The 16768-nt window shown below is 38.2% G+C and overlaps 1 protein-coding gene across 5 annotated transcripts in view; it reads left to right on the top strand.

Annotated features, from left to right (window-relative positions):
• The first annotated feature begins 256 nt into the window (after window positions 1-256).
• LOC136671495 (adhesion G-protein coupled receptor D2) overlaps window positions 257-16768 on the top strand; it is a 64045-nt gene continuing 47533 nt past the window's right edge. For 2 of the 5 annotated variants that reach the window (XM_066647187.1, XM_066647190.1), the window contains exons 1-20: window positions 294-319; window positions 426-462; window positions 546-573; window positions 1180-1401; window positions 2066-2704; window positions 3271-3384; window positions 6141-6208; window positions 6332-6619; window positions 6727-6838; window positions 7015-7152; window positions 8207-8312; window positions 8491-8602; window positions 9069-9124; window positions 9210-9336; window positions 10886-10989; window positions 11743-11845; window positions 12231-12384; window positions 12947-13080; window positions 14185-14300; window positions 15304-15424. In XM_066647187.1, coding sequence (XP_066503284.1) covers window positions 427-462; window positions 546-573; window positions 1180-1401; window positions 2066-2704; window positions 3271-3384; window positions 6141-6208; window positions 6332-6619; window positions 6727-6838; window positions 7015-7152; window positions 8207-8312; window positions 8491-8602; window positions 9069-9124; window positions 9210-9336; window positions 10886-10989; window positions 11743-11845; window positions 12231-12384; window positions 12947-13080; window positions 14185-14300; window positions 15304-15424 — 2778 coding nt within the window. In that variant the 5' untranslated portion in view covers window positions 294-319; window position 426. Of the gene's footprint in view, window positions 334-425; window positions 463-545; window positions 574-1179; window positions 1402-2065; window positions 2705-3270; window positions 3385-6140; window positions 6209-6331; window positions 6620-6726; window positions 6839-7014; window positions 7153-8206; window positions 8313-8490; window positions 8603-9068; window positions 9125-9209; window positions 9337-10885; window positions 10990-11742; window positions 11846-12230; window positions 12385-12946; window positions 13081-14184; window positions 14301-15303; window positions 15425-16768 lie in introns of all 5 variants that reach the window. The other 3 variants (XM_066647188.1, XM_066647189.1, XM_066647191.1) reach the window with 3 other exon arrangements.

The raw sequence follows: 16768 nt of genomic DNA, 5'->3' as shown, positions 1-16768 counted from the left end.
AGCCGAATATACCTGTCTTTACATTAGGCTTAGGAAGCACACTTGTACCGTGACATATATAGTGCACTACATAGGGATTAGGGAGCCATTCGAACCTCAGCCTCTCTGCCACTGAAATCATTTAGGAGTTTTCTTCCAGTTCCACAAAGCCCAGAGGAGAAGGCGTTTTCAGGACCAGAATTTCAGAGTGTAGGTTTCAGTCACAGGACGAGAGTTGAAAGAACCGGCGAAACATTTTAAAACTTTTGAAGCTGTTTTTTACACTTATTTATTTTTGTACCCAGACTGTGAAGACGACTCTGAGGGGTTCACACAGCAAGTAAAACCAGAACCGTGTGTTTTAAACTTATTATTAAAGCGTAATTATAGATAACGTACTGTAGTCTCAACTTTATCTAAAGCTCGTGGACCTTTTCTTTCGGTAGGATGGAGCTGCTGAAAATAATCTGCTCAAATCTTATTGTAAGTAAATGTTTCAGTCAGGTTCTTAGTGGACGGAGCCTCTGTGATTCGAATTTTGCGAGTAACGGCTGTCTCTTTCCCAGGTTTTGATTCATCACTGCACGGGTAAAGGTAACCAGAGTCATAATCTCCTGCTTTAAATTAATTACCTTTTCCATTGATGATATATAAATATGATTTACACAACTCTATCCCGTTTCCTTCAGGTGGTCGAAATAATAACGGTCGAATTACACCATGCTTAGGTCAATGTGTCAGCATACTATTTAATGGTCATTTTTTCACCTCAGAAATTAGACTTAACATTTCCAAGTAATGACCTGTAATCGTGTAATAATCTAAAAGTATGTGAAAATAAATGATAATAATAAGATAGTATGTGAAAAACGTTGACGTACTGCTGCCAGAATCAGTAAAGGAGAAAAATCAGTCAAACCACTGTTGGGAATGGGCTTTCATGATTTTGTGGTATATTCTACAATACCAAAATATATATATATATATATATAAAAGGTATTTATTAGTGATGAATGTGTAATTTATTGAAATACCATATAGAAACCCCTACTCTTCCTGTCAGTGTTCATGGGCAGAACATCACAGAACTTCTAAGGGTAGGGATAATGTTTCTGTGATGTAGTAGCTTGATGATGATGATGGTTTATATATAAATGTTGATGAAACTATTGCATGTTGTCTCTGTTTACCACTTATCAGCTTTTGCCAATACTCTAATAAACACAACCCTTCTGCCAGAGGAAGAGATTGAGTATGTGTCAGATAGGCTGCAGAGGGAGGTTTTCAGTGGGCTGTGTAGTCAGCTGTTAGACACCCTGGCTGTGGTGCCCAGTGCTGAGGAGAATCTTAACAGAACTACGTATCTACAGTCAATGAAGACTTCCCAGCCTGTAAGGAGAAGAAAAATGGCTGAATTAAGTGGTGAGCTCCACAGAACATGAACTTTTTTCTTAAATTTTTGCACCTACATTAACTGCTGTGTTGTCATTATCTATGTAACAGAAGGAATATTTCAGGCTGAAAAAAACATATTTCAATGCACCAAGATGTGTGCTTCTACTCTCAATCCATTTTTATATGGTACTCAATCATGGTGTCAAACTTAATACCGCTTGAGGCAAATGTGAGGCGAATTAGTTAAGCAGTTTCTACAATGTTAATTCATAGGAAAATTACAAATGCCCAAACCGGTCCAGCATTTACTTGTGTCTCACATACTGCATGGAATGAGCATAGCTTGAGACCAGATGGGATAACTAGAGCCCAACCTGTTTACAGCCATGATAGGATGTTATCTAAATTACCATTAAATCTTCAGGGTCTGACAGTCACATTTGGCTCACTTCTGCATCAATTCCATGAGGTATGTGGGCTGCCAGTAATACTGGATATAGCTCATTTGTATATGCTATGCCCCTTCATAAAGCTGTTGCTTTGAATTAAGGTGTTGCAGTTCTGTCTGATAGCTTGAGCTGTCTATTTGCACCTAGAGGTTCAAACATATACATATTTTAAAAATAAAAAGTTTATTTGTTTTATTTTTTTAATTACTAACAAATACTCATTGTCCTATCCATTGTCCAAGGAACTTCTAATACCTTAATCCTGGAATTTCTGGGCAGGGATGATCATAAGCCTGCTCTACTCCGGCACACGTTCTTGGACATGAGAGCTGTAACTGTTTGCAGTCGCCTTCGTTTTGATCCCACTTGCCATGGAAATTCAACTGTTTTCTCTTATTCCATACAATCATTTTTTAATGAGTTCCAGCTTCGAGCCAGTGTTACACAGGGAAAACCCATCAAGCTTGTTTTGCTGGTGCATGGTGAAGAAAGCACCTATCAACCTGCATTTGCCAATGATGCCAAGTGGCACTCGTTTTGTGTGAGCTGGACAGGAAATGGTGGCGAATGGGCTTTCTCAGCGGACGGTCGGGAAATTGGGCGTGGGAATCATCTCTACCCATCTAAACACATAGGGGGTGATGGCCTTTTCATTATTGGCGACAAAATGTATACAGTCAATGAATCCTTCACAAGAAAGGAGGCATTCTGTGGGAGTATCACCCAGCTGTACATATGGGATCGGGCATTGAAGGCCAGTGAAATCCAAACCATGGAAAGATACTGTAAACCTATTACTTCTGGCCTGCTTTACCGATGGAACATCTCTGGGCTGGAAGTGGAGTCTTCACAACTACATTTGGATAGCGTCCACTGTCAAGGTGAAGGGTTTTGTTGGTAGTGGGGTTTGTGGTAGTTTTAGTCTGTTTGAATGTAATTTAATCTGAGCTCCTTCTGCTTTTTGGAAACGTGTATTGTGTAATCATTTCCAACTCTCCCAGCCTGCTCTCAGCCGATGTGAATCCAGGGACACTCGGCCAAGTTGTAATTGGCAAACCCAGCCCTAAACGGTTGTAAATATTTCATCTATGCGGTAATTCAAAAACCCACCCATGACAACAAACGTTTTGCCATTGACACAGTCAAGCTCATGAGGAACAGACTCTAGGCTCTTACTGCTCATTTGAACAGTGTACATATGGTAGCATGAGCACATGAGTGTATGCATTAGATCTGGACTGCAGAATTATGCTGTAGTCATGACTCATGGGTGAGGTCATTTCAAATCAGCTAGACTATTAAATATTAACCAGAACACAGAAGTGGGGCTGTTTATAGGATGTCTAATGTACGTAAAGATAAAACATTTATTTTTTATAATTCTATTTTGGGATTTATTAACATCTAGCTAACTGGATTCAAGTTTACAGTATCAATTTTTCTTTAGAATATTCCCAGATGCCAAATAAAGATACCTGTAAAACCTCCTACCCTGCCAGTAAACAGTTGGGCTGGGAAATTTGTGAGGCACAAAGAGAGGGAGTATGCCAGTATTTTAAAGGTAAATTTCAAAAATTTCTTCTTTTTGAAATTGTCAAACAATAAAATTATGATTTAGCAGAGTCCAGTTTGAGGTTTTAAGTTAAAAATGCCTGGATATGAAAGATCTAACTGAACTTGAATGTTATGAGTTTATGCAGCATGACGTCTGAAGTCACAGACATAAGACCAGTGCAGAAATTTTCAGCCAAGATGGTGGATGGTCTGAGGTTCACTGCTTTTAGTGAATTTGGACAGGTTCATATGATTATTTCAGTGTAAGGGATGGTGGTGCAATAGGTAGAATCAAAGTCACATAGCTCCAGAGTCCTGGGGTCGTGGGTTCTCGACCCACATCGCGTCACTGCCCTGAGGAGTTTGGTTGGTTCCCCCACAGTGCAAAAGCACACGTCGGGAGGTAGACTGGCCGTGCAGGAGTGTCCATAGTTGTGAGCTTGCCTAGTCCTGTGATGGACTGGCACCTTGGTTACAGACGTTCTATCATTATCTGTAACCACTTATCCAGTTCAGGGTCACGGAGGGTCCAGAGCCTACCTGGAATCACTGTGCTCAAGGTGAGAATACACCCTGTAGTGTAACACACTTTGCAGGGCAACACACTGACATATTCACTCACTCCTACGGACACTTTTGAGTTGCCACCTACCAACGTGTGTTTTTGGACTGTGGGAGGAAACCGGAGCACCCAGAGGAAACCCACATGGACACGGGGAGAACACACCAACTCCTCACAGACAGTCACCTGGAGCGGGAATCGAACCCACAACCTCCAGGTCCCTGGAGCTGTGTGACTGCGACACTACCTGCTGCACCACCGTGCAGCCCTTGGTTACAGACAATGAATGAATTTATGGTTAATTTAGTTAATAGTACTTAATTGTATTGAGTACCAGAAATGTTTGAGTTGTATCAAGCCTTAAATGAAGTTGTAGACACTTAAAATAGATAAAGGTTTACAGTGAATACGGATATGACTTAGCACAGACTAGTGCTAGCTCTTTGTGTGTCAAATACCTTAATAAATCTGAGTATAAACAAGAACAATATACAATATATCATGTTTATTTCAGGAGTAAATAAATGAAGGGTGAAGGTGAGGGTATTACATGCTTTGCTGAGCATGAAATCAGATAAATATTTTTACCAGATCTTTGTACATTTAATTGTACATTTGTTTAGTGACATGTTTAGATCAAACTACAGGGTGGGTCATTTATATGGATACACTTTAATAAAATGGGAATGGTTGGTGATATTAACTTCCTGTTTGTGGCACATTAGTAAATGGGAGGGAGAAAACTTTCCAATATGGGTGTTGACCATGGTGGCCATTTTGAAGTCGGCGATTTTGGATCCAACTTTTGGTTTTTCAATGGGAAGAGGGTCATGTGACACACCAAACTTATTGGGAATTTCACAAGAAAAATAATTGTGTGTTTGGTTTTAAAGTAATTTTATTCTTTCATAAGTGATTTACAAGTTTCACTTTGTTTACAGATAGAAATTCAATTGTGAACGCAGTAACCGGGTCATTGCAGCAGATTTCAATGCAAGACACCCTACGAGACCACCCATCTCCTATGCTACAGTTAGCAAACTGCTTGCCAAGTTTGTGAAACTGGTTCAGTGTTGGATTTGCCAAAATGTGGATGCATGAAAACTCTCATTAATGAAGAAACATCAGTGGCTGTCCTAGCTTCATTCAGCAAAAGCCCACAGCGTAGCACTCGCCGCAAGTCAATGGAGAGTGGCATCAGTCGAACATCCCTTCGGCAGATTACACTGAATTTGCAGAATGGACAAAACAGAAATTGGAACAAGACCCTCAGTTTACACAGAAGATTTTGTTCAGTGATGAGGCAAACTTTTATGTGAATGGTGAAGTTAACAAACAAAACTACCGCTATTGGTCTGACAATAACCCACATTGGAGAGATCCCTCCAAGACTGTTGGAACAAAAAAATGATGGTATGGTGTGTTATATGGGGTACAAAGATAGTGGGGCCATGCTTCATCAATGGAAACCTCAAGGCCACTGGATATGCGAAATTGCTACATGATGATGTGTTTCCCTCTTTATGCACTGAAGTTGGCACGTTCCCTGAGTTTTTCCAGCAAATGGTGCACACCCATATTATGGGTGTCAGGTCCGAGCATTCCTAGATGAACAGTTTCCTGGAAAGTGGATTGGTCGCCGTGGGCCAGTTGAATGGCCCCCAAAGTCTCCCGATCTGACCCCCTTAGACTTTTATCTTTGGGGTCATCTGAAGGCAATTGTCTATGCTGTGAAGATACGAGATGTGTAGCACCCGAAACTACGGATACTAGAAGCCTGTGCTAGCATTTCTCCTGCAGTGTTGCTATCAGTGTGTGAAGAGTGGAAAAAGAGGGTTGCATTGACAGTCCAACACAATGGGCAGCACTTTGAAAACATTTTATAAGTGGTCAGAAACTTCTAAACTTGTTACGTTAAAACAAAGCACACCATTGTTTTTCTTGTGAAATTCCCAATAGGTTTGATTTGTCACATGACCCTCTTCCCATTGAAAAAACAAAAGTTGGATCCAAAATGGCCAACTTCAAAATGGCCACCATGGTCACCAACCATCTTGAAAAGTTTCTCCCTCCCATATACTAATGTGCCACAAACAGGAAGTTAATATCATCAACCATTCCCATTTCATTAAGGTGTATCCATATAAATGGTCCACCCTGTACATTTAAGATAATAACTGCTCTTCTTGTTTTAATTACAGAGACACTGGATAACTTTCCCAAAACACATTTTTTTATTCAAGTCCTCATGGATCTACAGGCCAACCCTGTGAGTATAAACAGTATTTGGACTCACAAGCATTAGCTCATCAGATTTTCTTTGACCTAGTTTCAGTTAACAGAGATTTCCTGTTCTAAATACAACTAATTTATCTTATACATCTTTCCATAGGGGTTAGAAGAACTTAATTCAACTTCATCTACTGATTCTGAACTGATATGGCTGAGCTCACTTGCTCAATCTGTTGTGAGGGTTATTGAAGCCAGTCCCAATATCATCACATCCTCTGATCTTCTGTACCTCACACAAAGTATTAAGGAGGCTGCAGCTGCTCAGGTCAACAAAACACTTGCCTCTTCTGAAGTCATCACATCTATGGCTACCAACTACCTGAACCTCGCCAGTGGTCTCATTGATCCTGTGATGGCAAGACAGTGGCTGGGTTTGAAGACTCTAGGGGTACATCATTTTAGTATTCATAAATATTTGGCTGTAGAAGATTACATAAACATTTCAAAGTACTTAATTCTCTGTTTCTTACATATGGTTTTGTCTAATATTTACAGATTTATCTTAGACCTTTCATGGTTGTAGAGAATATTGAAAAATTACTTTGGTCATTGGCAGATGTACTCTTTGCAGAAAGGACACCTTTCACTGTTTCTACAAAAAACATAGGTAAATATTTCCCAGCAGTGACTTGCCAAAAGGGCTAACATTTGCCTTATGATTTTCTGTATAATATTATGAGCACATGCATGGGAAACCTGATGTGTTTTTGTAAATAATAAATCACTGTGGTAATCGTGTATACGTGTTCTTTTTTGGTTGCATGGGTGTGGTTGTTTTTTTAGATGTTCATATGGAACCAAGGAAGTTGCCTCAGATGGGCTGCAGCTGTGTGTACAAGCCCTCAACACAGACTGTTCACTCCAGCAGCCAAGATGAAATCCTCATTCCAGAAACAGAGGTCCAGAGAGTCTACTCCCTTGGTGAGCAATTCTGTAAATCTGAATTTCTTTGGAACTCATTTCTGAATGCTAGCCCTCGTCCCTGCACATTTTGATCTTATTCTTTTAATGGTTTTCACTGTCTGAAGATGTGTTAAAATGGAAATCCACAGATCTTTCAAAATGTCCGGTTAATAGTTCGGTTGTGGAGGTGTGATTTTTATTTTTATTTTTAATCCCAATTTTCTCTCCAATCATTATTCGTACTTTCAGTATCTGTAACCTTGTCATCCTGTTCAGGGTCATGGTGGTCCAAAGCCCACCCTTTAATCTTTGGCCACAAGGTGGGAACACAACATGGACAGGGAGGCTGTCCATCACAGAAAATCATTCATTCACCCGATCACTCACATGAACATTAGCAATTTCACACAACCAATCAATGTACCAGCATGTGTTTTTTGGATTCTGGGATGAAACCAGAGCACACACCAAACCACACAGTAGACTAAGACAGTGATCCCTGGAGGGGATCTGTACCCACAACACCAAGACTCTGGAGCTGTGTGACAGTGATACTAACTGCAGCACTACTGTGCTGCCTTCCCTAGGGATTAACTGTCACCAGTTCCACACTGATAGGTAGTACTCCCACATTTACACAAAATGCCACCAACCTGGGAGAGTGAAGGCAAGCACATGTTATCTCTGAGACTCTGTGAGTCCTGTTATTGCCCTATTCCAAAGTTAAACCCACTGGAGGAAAACGCCAGTTTTCTAGATATGCTACATCAGCCAACAGATGCCTGTGCTGCCTAGCACATTGCACAAACACAATATTATCCACCTTGGAGCATCATCAGGGATTTAACTATTAATTTTTAATGATAGGGCAAACATTTAAATTGCCACTCGAAAGGCCAACACATTCATTCTTACTGATGAATGATTTTGTTTGTTTTGATATTTAAATATAGTCTGTAAATATATATTGTTTACTTTTTGTTAGTTCAAGGCATTGTTTTTTTTCTAGAAATCAAAGTTTACATGTGGATGCAGGTTCTAAATTTGTGATGACCATTTTTGATGTTGGCAGGCCACAAGGATGTGATGTTAATCTATTCCTACTACAGTAATCTGCTGGAGATGCTTTCAAAAACTGATGTCAGAGATAGAGGGCTTCAGCAGTCAGAGAGTGTGCGGTATGAGTTTTACTTTGTACTGAGAACTTGATGAAATTGCCTGAATATTTAATTACGAAGTCATAGGCTTTTAAGTTAATATTGCAATGGATATCTACTGTAGCATGGTGAATTTTTCTTTTTTGTTCACAGTTATATTTATAGCACAATAACTCAAACTATTCTGGTTTGTTTGCAGCTCACCTTTAGGTTCTCTTGCTACAGCAATCATATCGGCTACAGTAAGAGATGTATCCAGGGCTGAAAATATTCCCGTGTCTGTCCGGTACACTCTATCCACTTTGAAGACAGTAAGGATGAGCATTTTATGCTTCAAAAGAAAGGAGGACTGTGTACATCGACCAAAATGCTAGACAGTGGTTTTTGTTCTGATAGAGCTAACATGTTTAATATATAAACCAATTTGTGAGATCTGTTTTTTTTAAAGATGTGATTATTGTGCCCCTTGTTGTGTCAAATATTCCCACTGAAAATTATTAGTGCAATTTTCTCAACCTGTAACATTGAGCCATTGTCAAGAGTGTTTTACATAGGGTGACCAGACATCCTCTTTTACCCGGACATGTCCTCTTTGTAACACCCCCCCCCCCCTTTTTTTTGCCCTTATATTCTTTGACGTTTCTGACCGGACCAGAATCATGATTAACCCTATCCTTCATAACTTTGTAACTGGTGTCATTCAAACAACAAAGTTCTAAAGTGTTTGGTTTTACACACATAAGGTGTTGTGACAGAAAAAATCTCTTTTCACTATAGGTGGAGTTTTCCAAGGCTGCCATTCCTGTTTGCGTGTTCTGGAATGTTAGTATGATGTAAGTAAATAACATATAATTTGTCCTAAAACAATGGCGAACAGTGGCACATAGAAATGTTTTTTCTCCCTTTTTATTTTGTTAGAGCTGTTCATGAACAAAATTGGTCAGAAAAAGGCTGTACGGTGTTGTATTCTCGACCTGATGCCACCTCTTGTTTCTGCAACCACACCACAAACTTTGCTGTCCTGATGAATTACATGGAGGTTAGGGTAAGTTATTTAAATTATTTGGCTCATTACTGTGAATTTCACATTTTGTGAATAAAAATATATTCTCATAAAAATGTGTAAACTAATTTGAATGTCTTTGATGTTTTTAGATTATGTATACGTTAAAATTTGTTTACACATTTTTATGAGAGGGCAGCACGGTGGCACAGCAGGTAGTGTCGCAGTCACACAGCTCCAGGGACCTGGAGGTTGTGGGTTCGATTCCCGCTCCGGGTGACTGTCTGTGAGGAGTTGGTGTGTTCTCCCCGTGTCCACGTGGGTTTCCTCCCACAATCCAAAAACACACGTTGGTAGGTGGATTGGCGACTCAAAAAAAGTGAATGTGTCTGTGTTGCCCTGTGAAGGACTGGCGCCCCCTCCAGGGTGTATTCCCGCCTTGCGCCCAATGATTCCAGGTAGGCTCTGCACCCACCGCGACCCTGAATTGGATAAGCGGTTACAGATAATGAATGAATGAATTTTTATGAGACTATATTTTTATTCACGAGAAGCAATAATAATGGCAAATATAAATGTGATAAAATGACATACACACAGGTATTGTGTTTTTGTTGTTTACTATATATGCTACCTGGCCAAAAATCTTTTATTTTTTATTTTTTTAAACATTCGTTGCACTTTGCATATAGGTGCACTTTGTAGTTCTGCAGGCTGGTAACTGCTTGTATGAGTGGATCAGAAACACCAGTGCTGTTGGAGTTTTTAAATCCCTCACTGTCACTGCTTGACTGGGAACAGCCGACCAGCCAAAAGTGTCCTGTGTGCTATGACAAGGTATGTGATTTATACTCCAGTGGACAAAGTTTTTAAAAACTCCAGCAAAACTAATATATCTGATCTATTCTTTACAAGTAAATACACATTAACATTCTGATACCTCATAAGTGTCAATACAGGGCTGAGTAAGATCCACCACACAAATGATGCTCTGTGGTGATCCTGTAGAGGTCCTGACAATAGAAGATCAGCATGAAAGAGGGTAAACAAAGTATGCAGAGCAGCAGGTGGAATAGGGTAACTGTAGTGGAGCTGATCAAATGGGCATTGAGGGTTATAATTTTGTGCCATTATGTGTTTTTTGGCCAGGCAGTGTATGTATAGGTCCTGTTATGTGATGTGTTAATATAGTTATGTCCAGCAGAGGTCCCTGTTAGCTTGCAGAAAAAAGGAGTGTTAGGGAAGATAACATACAGGTCTCACTGTTTGCCCAATACTTTAGAGGGAATTTCTTCTATTAAGGCTGATTACTGCAATTTGATAAATGATCATTAATATACTGTGAAATTGCTTGTGTTTCTTGTACGTCATGTTCTTTAAACCAAAGCCTAATACGGACATTTCAGTTGGAAACATGGAAATGATTTTTTCAGGCCATGCAGCTGAATACTGAATGTTAGTCTAGTTTTGGGTTCCTTGGCACATGATTTAGAATCTTCTAAATTAGATAAAGAGTCAGTGGAATGCGAGAGAAAAAGAGAGAATATAGGAATTGTTTGTTTTGACGGGTCTTTACCCTATGTCTCTGCAGTGGAGTGTGGAGGAGGAGAGCATTTTGACCAAGCTGACATTTATCGGTTCGGGAGCCTCGCTCTGTGCTCTGGTGGTGACCTTGATGCTGTTTACCATGCTGGAGTAAGTGGTTTCCAGGGATACACTGCCACAGCAACAGCACCCTTGTGAATGTGTGTTATTTTGTGTGTGTGTCTGTATGTTTTGTCTTCATGTGAGTCTGGGTTTAAGATGCCACACAAACCAGAAACTTGTGAATTTAATAAAGTGGAACCATAAGATAAGAAGGTTTGCTTCAAACTCAACTGGACCATTAGCTTCAGCTACTTCCATTGGAATTCTCATAAAGTCTGTGCATTAGTACTGTAAGTGGTAGCAATGGCATTCCTCCATTACTGGTGTGAGTCAAGCTATCAGACCCTCATTCACTGGTCAATAGAACTATTTTTTGAAGCAGAGGAAATATTGAACAGTGCTAATCTAGTAATTAGGGTATTGAGACTAAACAGCCTCTCAGTGCTCAGACCTGAGGTTTTATGGTAACATTACAGTGGAGTTAATTAAGCACAAAGATCACATGGGGACAGAGTAATCAGTGTAGTATTTGACTTGCTGATTTCATTAAAAGATTTATGGCCCGTTTGGACCTAATCAGTCCATGCTCCTTTAGCTTTTCTAAAGGACACGGAGAACTAGGATAATATTTAATTAACTGTGGTAAAATGTTTCTAAAATTAAAATCAGTATTTAACATAAATACATTTTAAGAATATTGCAAAAATATTATTATTAACCTTTCATATGCTTTTGCTGTATTATTACTTTTCTGTCTTGGAACAAGGCCTATTTATGATGATATTCCCTGCATCTGCACAGTATTCCAAGGTCAGACCGGACATCCATCCACAAGAATCTCTTCATTTCTCTGACATTAGCCCAAATAGTTCTTCTCTGCAGTGGCTCTGCTGTTCATAATAAGGTATTTGTGGGATAACATATTCGGGGGTTAACATATTACCACTAATAATATTTAAAGTAGAGTTAGTTATAATATTTATACAAGTTCTAATATAAAGAATTAGAGTAAGTAGATTAAAATGAATACATGTATAATTGAAAAGTGCTCTTGTGTTGAATAGCTGCTTATTTTGTGGGTTTTATGGGTTTTTGTGGATATATGAAACAAAATTTAGTGTTTTCCAGTTAAACAACTATTACCATAAACTGTAGCCCAAGTAAGCAACCTCCTTGATTCTTGAAATGTTGGCCCTACTGCTGTGATGGATAAGTTGGCATGTAACTGTGTTACGTGGTTGTTTGACTTTTTGACCTTTGAGCACTTAGCCTTTGACCTGTGCCCTTAGGTGGCCTGCACCCTGGTGGCAGCTCTGCTCCATCTGTTCTTCATGGCAGCGTTTAGCTGGATGCTGGTGGAGGGGCTGTTGCTGTGGAGTAAAGTGGTGACTGTTAACTTAAGCGAGGATCGCCACATGAAATACTACTATCTGATTGGCTGGGGTATGCATGAATCGGGTTTTAACACGAAATGTAACATAAAGCTGTGTGTATTATTTCAGTAATCATGCAGTCTGCTAGTTATACTTTAAATAAACATAAAAAAATACAGTTAGTACAAATTAACTGAACAACAAAATATGCAGAACTGTACAAAAAAAGAAATAAATAGGAAACCCTTTATTATAAACAAAAACAATAGGTTTTACAAAGACCTATTTAAAATGCTGAAATATTCTGAATTCATTGTACTCAGCAGTCCTCAGTGGCACTGTGTGCTACTGTTAAAAATGTAGGAGTATTTAAAATGTGGATTGGCAAACTCCCAACTACTCGAAAATATATTTGAATTACGTTTATTTAGGTAAAAACTAGACACCATTATATAAAAATGAAATTCTATGTGTAAAGTTTAGATGAGTTTTCTTCTCATTAAAATCATGTGACCATCATAAAAATATTGGGAAAAAATTGCAAGTATTGATATTTATGGAGTTAACAATAAATGTGCCTTTCCGCATCATGTGTATGTGCACATCTAAATGAAATGGCTTTGTCCCTGTAGGTTTGCCTGTTCTGATAGTTACCATTACTCTGGCGTCGGCTGCAGGGGAATACTCCGCAGATGGCTACTGCTGGCTCAGTGTACACAAAGGAGTCATATGGGGCTTTGCCGGCCCAGTCATCTTTATCATTATGGTAGGACTGAAACTCATTTCTCCATCCATTTATCTGTTGCACATATATACATATATACAATAAATATCTTCTGTTGCTTTTTTCACTCTCAGAAAAAAGGTATGGTAGAGGTACATTATTGGTCACTAAAGGAGAGGTGAATATTTGTAATCATTCATTATAGAATTGTCTTGAATAAGAGAACATAATATAAGTTCTGAAGGTGAAATGGGGTGTATTTAAACCAACACAACTTTAAATTCTACAATTATAATAGAATAATGTACAATTATGTTCCCCAATTAAAGGTACAAATATGTACCCTTGATGGTACCACCACAGCGACAATTGTTCTAAGAGTGTTCTTAGTAAATTTTACTAAAATGTAATTAGTAATACTTTAAAAAGTGTTTATATTAATGTCATCCATAACTGTATTGTACTTTAAATTCAAGTGTTCAGTAAATCTTTAATTTTAAATTAGTAGCAGTCGTGTAAAATAGTTGAAATATGAGTCAATTTTAAACCACTTTTAAAAAGCAAAAATTACATTTTTAGGAAATACATCTTTAGGAAATATACAAACCTTGTTTCTGGAAATGTTAGGATTTGTTTGTAAAATGTAATGAAAACAAGGATCTGGATATTTTATTCTCTTGAACCTTTATATAACTGAAAAATACAAATAATTTTTTAAAAAATGATATCACTGGACAAAATATATGTTGTAAATATAAACACATTTTGAGTTTCATACCTATAATACTTTAAAAAATAATCTGAGACCTAAGCATGTCCTTCACATTGTGTGAAAATGATGTGACGAATGGACCAATGGAAAAGCTCCAAAATATCTTATAGTAATATCTTTTTGACTCTGACTTGCAATAAAAGTTTTTTTCCTTCTGCTGTAATGTTACTATTTTGGAGATACATGCTTTTCTTTGGACATATTTTTTGGATGATTTGCTTGCTCTTTAGTTGTAACTTAACACAAACGCAAATCACCCACGCTGTGGAAATTGACACGACAGATCTTGGTTATTGCAGCTTCCCAACAGTCTGAAATATAAACTCCTCTGATCCTCTGAGCTGAGTTTGGTGTTGTGTGGTGGTGTCCTGCAGGTGAATATCATGGTGCTGACCAGGGTGGTAGTCATCACAGTCTCCACAGCCAAGAGAAGATCTCTGATGTTGGCAGCTAACAGCAATCCAGTAGAACAGGCGTCTGAACAGATAAGGTGAAATTTTGCCTTCTGCTTACACTACTTCCGCTTAATGGTGATCTGAACTGAAATGTTATTTTATTCATAAAATAATTCAAAGCGGTTTATGTGGGAACTGCCACAATGCAGGAATAAACATTATGTTCACCTCCTCTGATTTGAAGGTTACGTCTGTCATACAAGCATCCTCACGATGTCTTTTCTTTTTATTCACCACATGGAGGCGCCATTTAATAACTATGATTATGGCACATCAGCACGCGCTTCTTATGCAGTTTCATCTGAAATTATCCTGAGTTTTGAAAAGTTTTGACAGCAATAAAAGCTACATGAATACTTTCTTTGTATTTTTTTTTTTTTTGTAGCATGTTTATTGCACCACATTTGGGAGGTCTAGCAAACATGTAAATGCCACCACCATCAGTGAGTTAAAATTGGATTTTGCCAACAGACCCATGCACTGTCACTCCCGTTGGCTTGTAAATATTCTCGCTTCCTCTTGCTATTATAAACAACCATAATACAAATTAAGCTGCCAAAGTCAACTAGAATATTTTGAAGTGAAAATGAAATTTCTGAATCCGAAGTGCTGTTGACACAATTAGACCTCCTGTATGAAACATTTTACTGCAGATCTCAAAAAGTCTGTGTTAGTAAGTATCAATGAGAGCGTTGAAAGTTGGTGGCCAAACATGGAGCCGGTTGGGGAAAATCAAACACTCGCTTCCTCCTCCTGTCGAGGCCGACTTTGCTCACAGCTGGTTCACTTTAGTGGTCACATGAACTAGAAGGTAATTTTATACTAAACAGAATTAAAAGCTATTTAGTGTGGAAATTGTCACAATGTGAGACTAAGCAGTAGCGCTTGTTGTGCTTGGAATGGCCCCCAGAGTTGCCAAGCGGCTCAATGGGCTGAGATTTGCAAGAAAGACCAGAGAAACTTTAAGGAAACATTAGAAATACGTTCTTTAGTGTAACTTGCATACAGTGGTACTAAGAGATCTGTTGTTTTTTACAGGGCAGCAGTAAAAGCAGTGCTGGTTTTGCTGCCAATTCTTGGCCTGACGTGGCTTTTTGGAGTTTTGGTACCTTTCTCCATCGTTATGGCCTACATCTTCATCATCCTCAACTCACTACAGGTAGGCTCTCTCTCTCTCGCTCTGTCTCTTTGTCTCTCATTTTCTCTCTTTCTCTCTCTCTCTCTCTCACTCTCTCTCTCTCTCTCTCTTTCTCAAACACACACACACACATACACACACATACACACACACACACACATTCTCACTCTCCCCTCCCCAGTCACATTTTTCTTTCCATGTCTCAAACTACTTGTCAGTTTACCCACAGTCAGTTGTTCAGGTATGATTTACCTTTGTTCCACAAAATGTGAATAAGAGCCCAGACTGGAGAATGGGTGTGTTGTACTGTGGTAAGTGTGTGCTACTGGAATGAAAACTATAGTGGAAAGCCTTGAATTAGAGAAAATTCAGTAAGACTTCTTACTCGTTTATTGATTCAGATTAATATTGTACTGACTGAAAATTGTCTTTTATACATAATTGGATTGGAGGAAACATATTACATAATAAACAACAGTGTCAGTGTTTTTATTTGAAGGATGGGCATTTAGAACCGGACACAAGGCAAATCTACAAGTTCAAAACACTACATTTACACTTTACATTTACAATTTACAAACACTACACTAAATGTCTTGTTTTTATTTTATTTTATTATTTTTATTGTTAATTTGTCTGAAAATATCTGATCTGATCATAGATTTTCTTTTGGCGGATGTTCCCTCTTACAAATTAACCAAGTATGTTTCTTGCAGCAGGAATATAGTTAAATAAATTGTTCTTTGTTTGTAATTTGATCTGAAACTTTTCTTTATCAAACATAATATTGAATATTTTGAAGATTTCTATCATTTAATATCATTTAATATAATACTAGTAAACAAATCATGAATCTCAAGCAGTATATATTCTTACATAGAACGACAAATTTTCTTTCAGTGTAACGTTTATTACATATGTACTTTTAAGAGTAATATACAAGCAGTATGGATGTGGTCTTTACCATGATGACTTTCTGAATTGTCCATAGAGAAGGTTACAATTCATTAAATTATATAAAATATATTTTCTATGTTGTTAATTTCCAACAAAACCAACAAAAAGTTCATGTTTCTTTTGTTTTTCAAAAAGTTCACTGAATAAATTAGAATGTTTACTCACAACAATAAGAACAAAAGTAGGCTATAGCTTTCCTTATCTGTGCTTCTTGAATACTGTGTTGGCTATTTATGTTGCTTAATCAGTTGCATCTACAATAGAGCTGTATATTTAACAGGAAAATCAATAGAGATTTAGCCAGAGTCAGATCATTAAACATCACACTATAAATAGTTCAGTTTCACTCACATCTAATTAAAAAACATTTCACCACCGTGATAATGAATGCAGACGATAGTCATAGTT

Source organism: Hoplias malabaricus, chromosome 16 (genome assembly GCF_029633855.1).
Source record: "Hoplias malabaricus isolate fHopMal1 chromosome 16, fHopMal1.hap1, whole genome shotgun sequence".
Taxonomy (NCBI): domain Eukaryota; kingdom Metazoa; phylum Chordata; class Actinopteri; order Characiformes; family Erythrinidae; genus Hoplias; species Hoplias malabaricus.
Note: the sequence above shows the minus strand (reverse complement) of the source record. Positions and strands in the feature narration are given on the sequence as shown.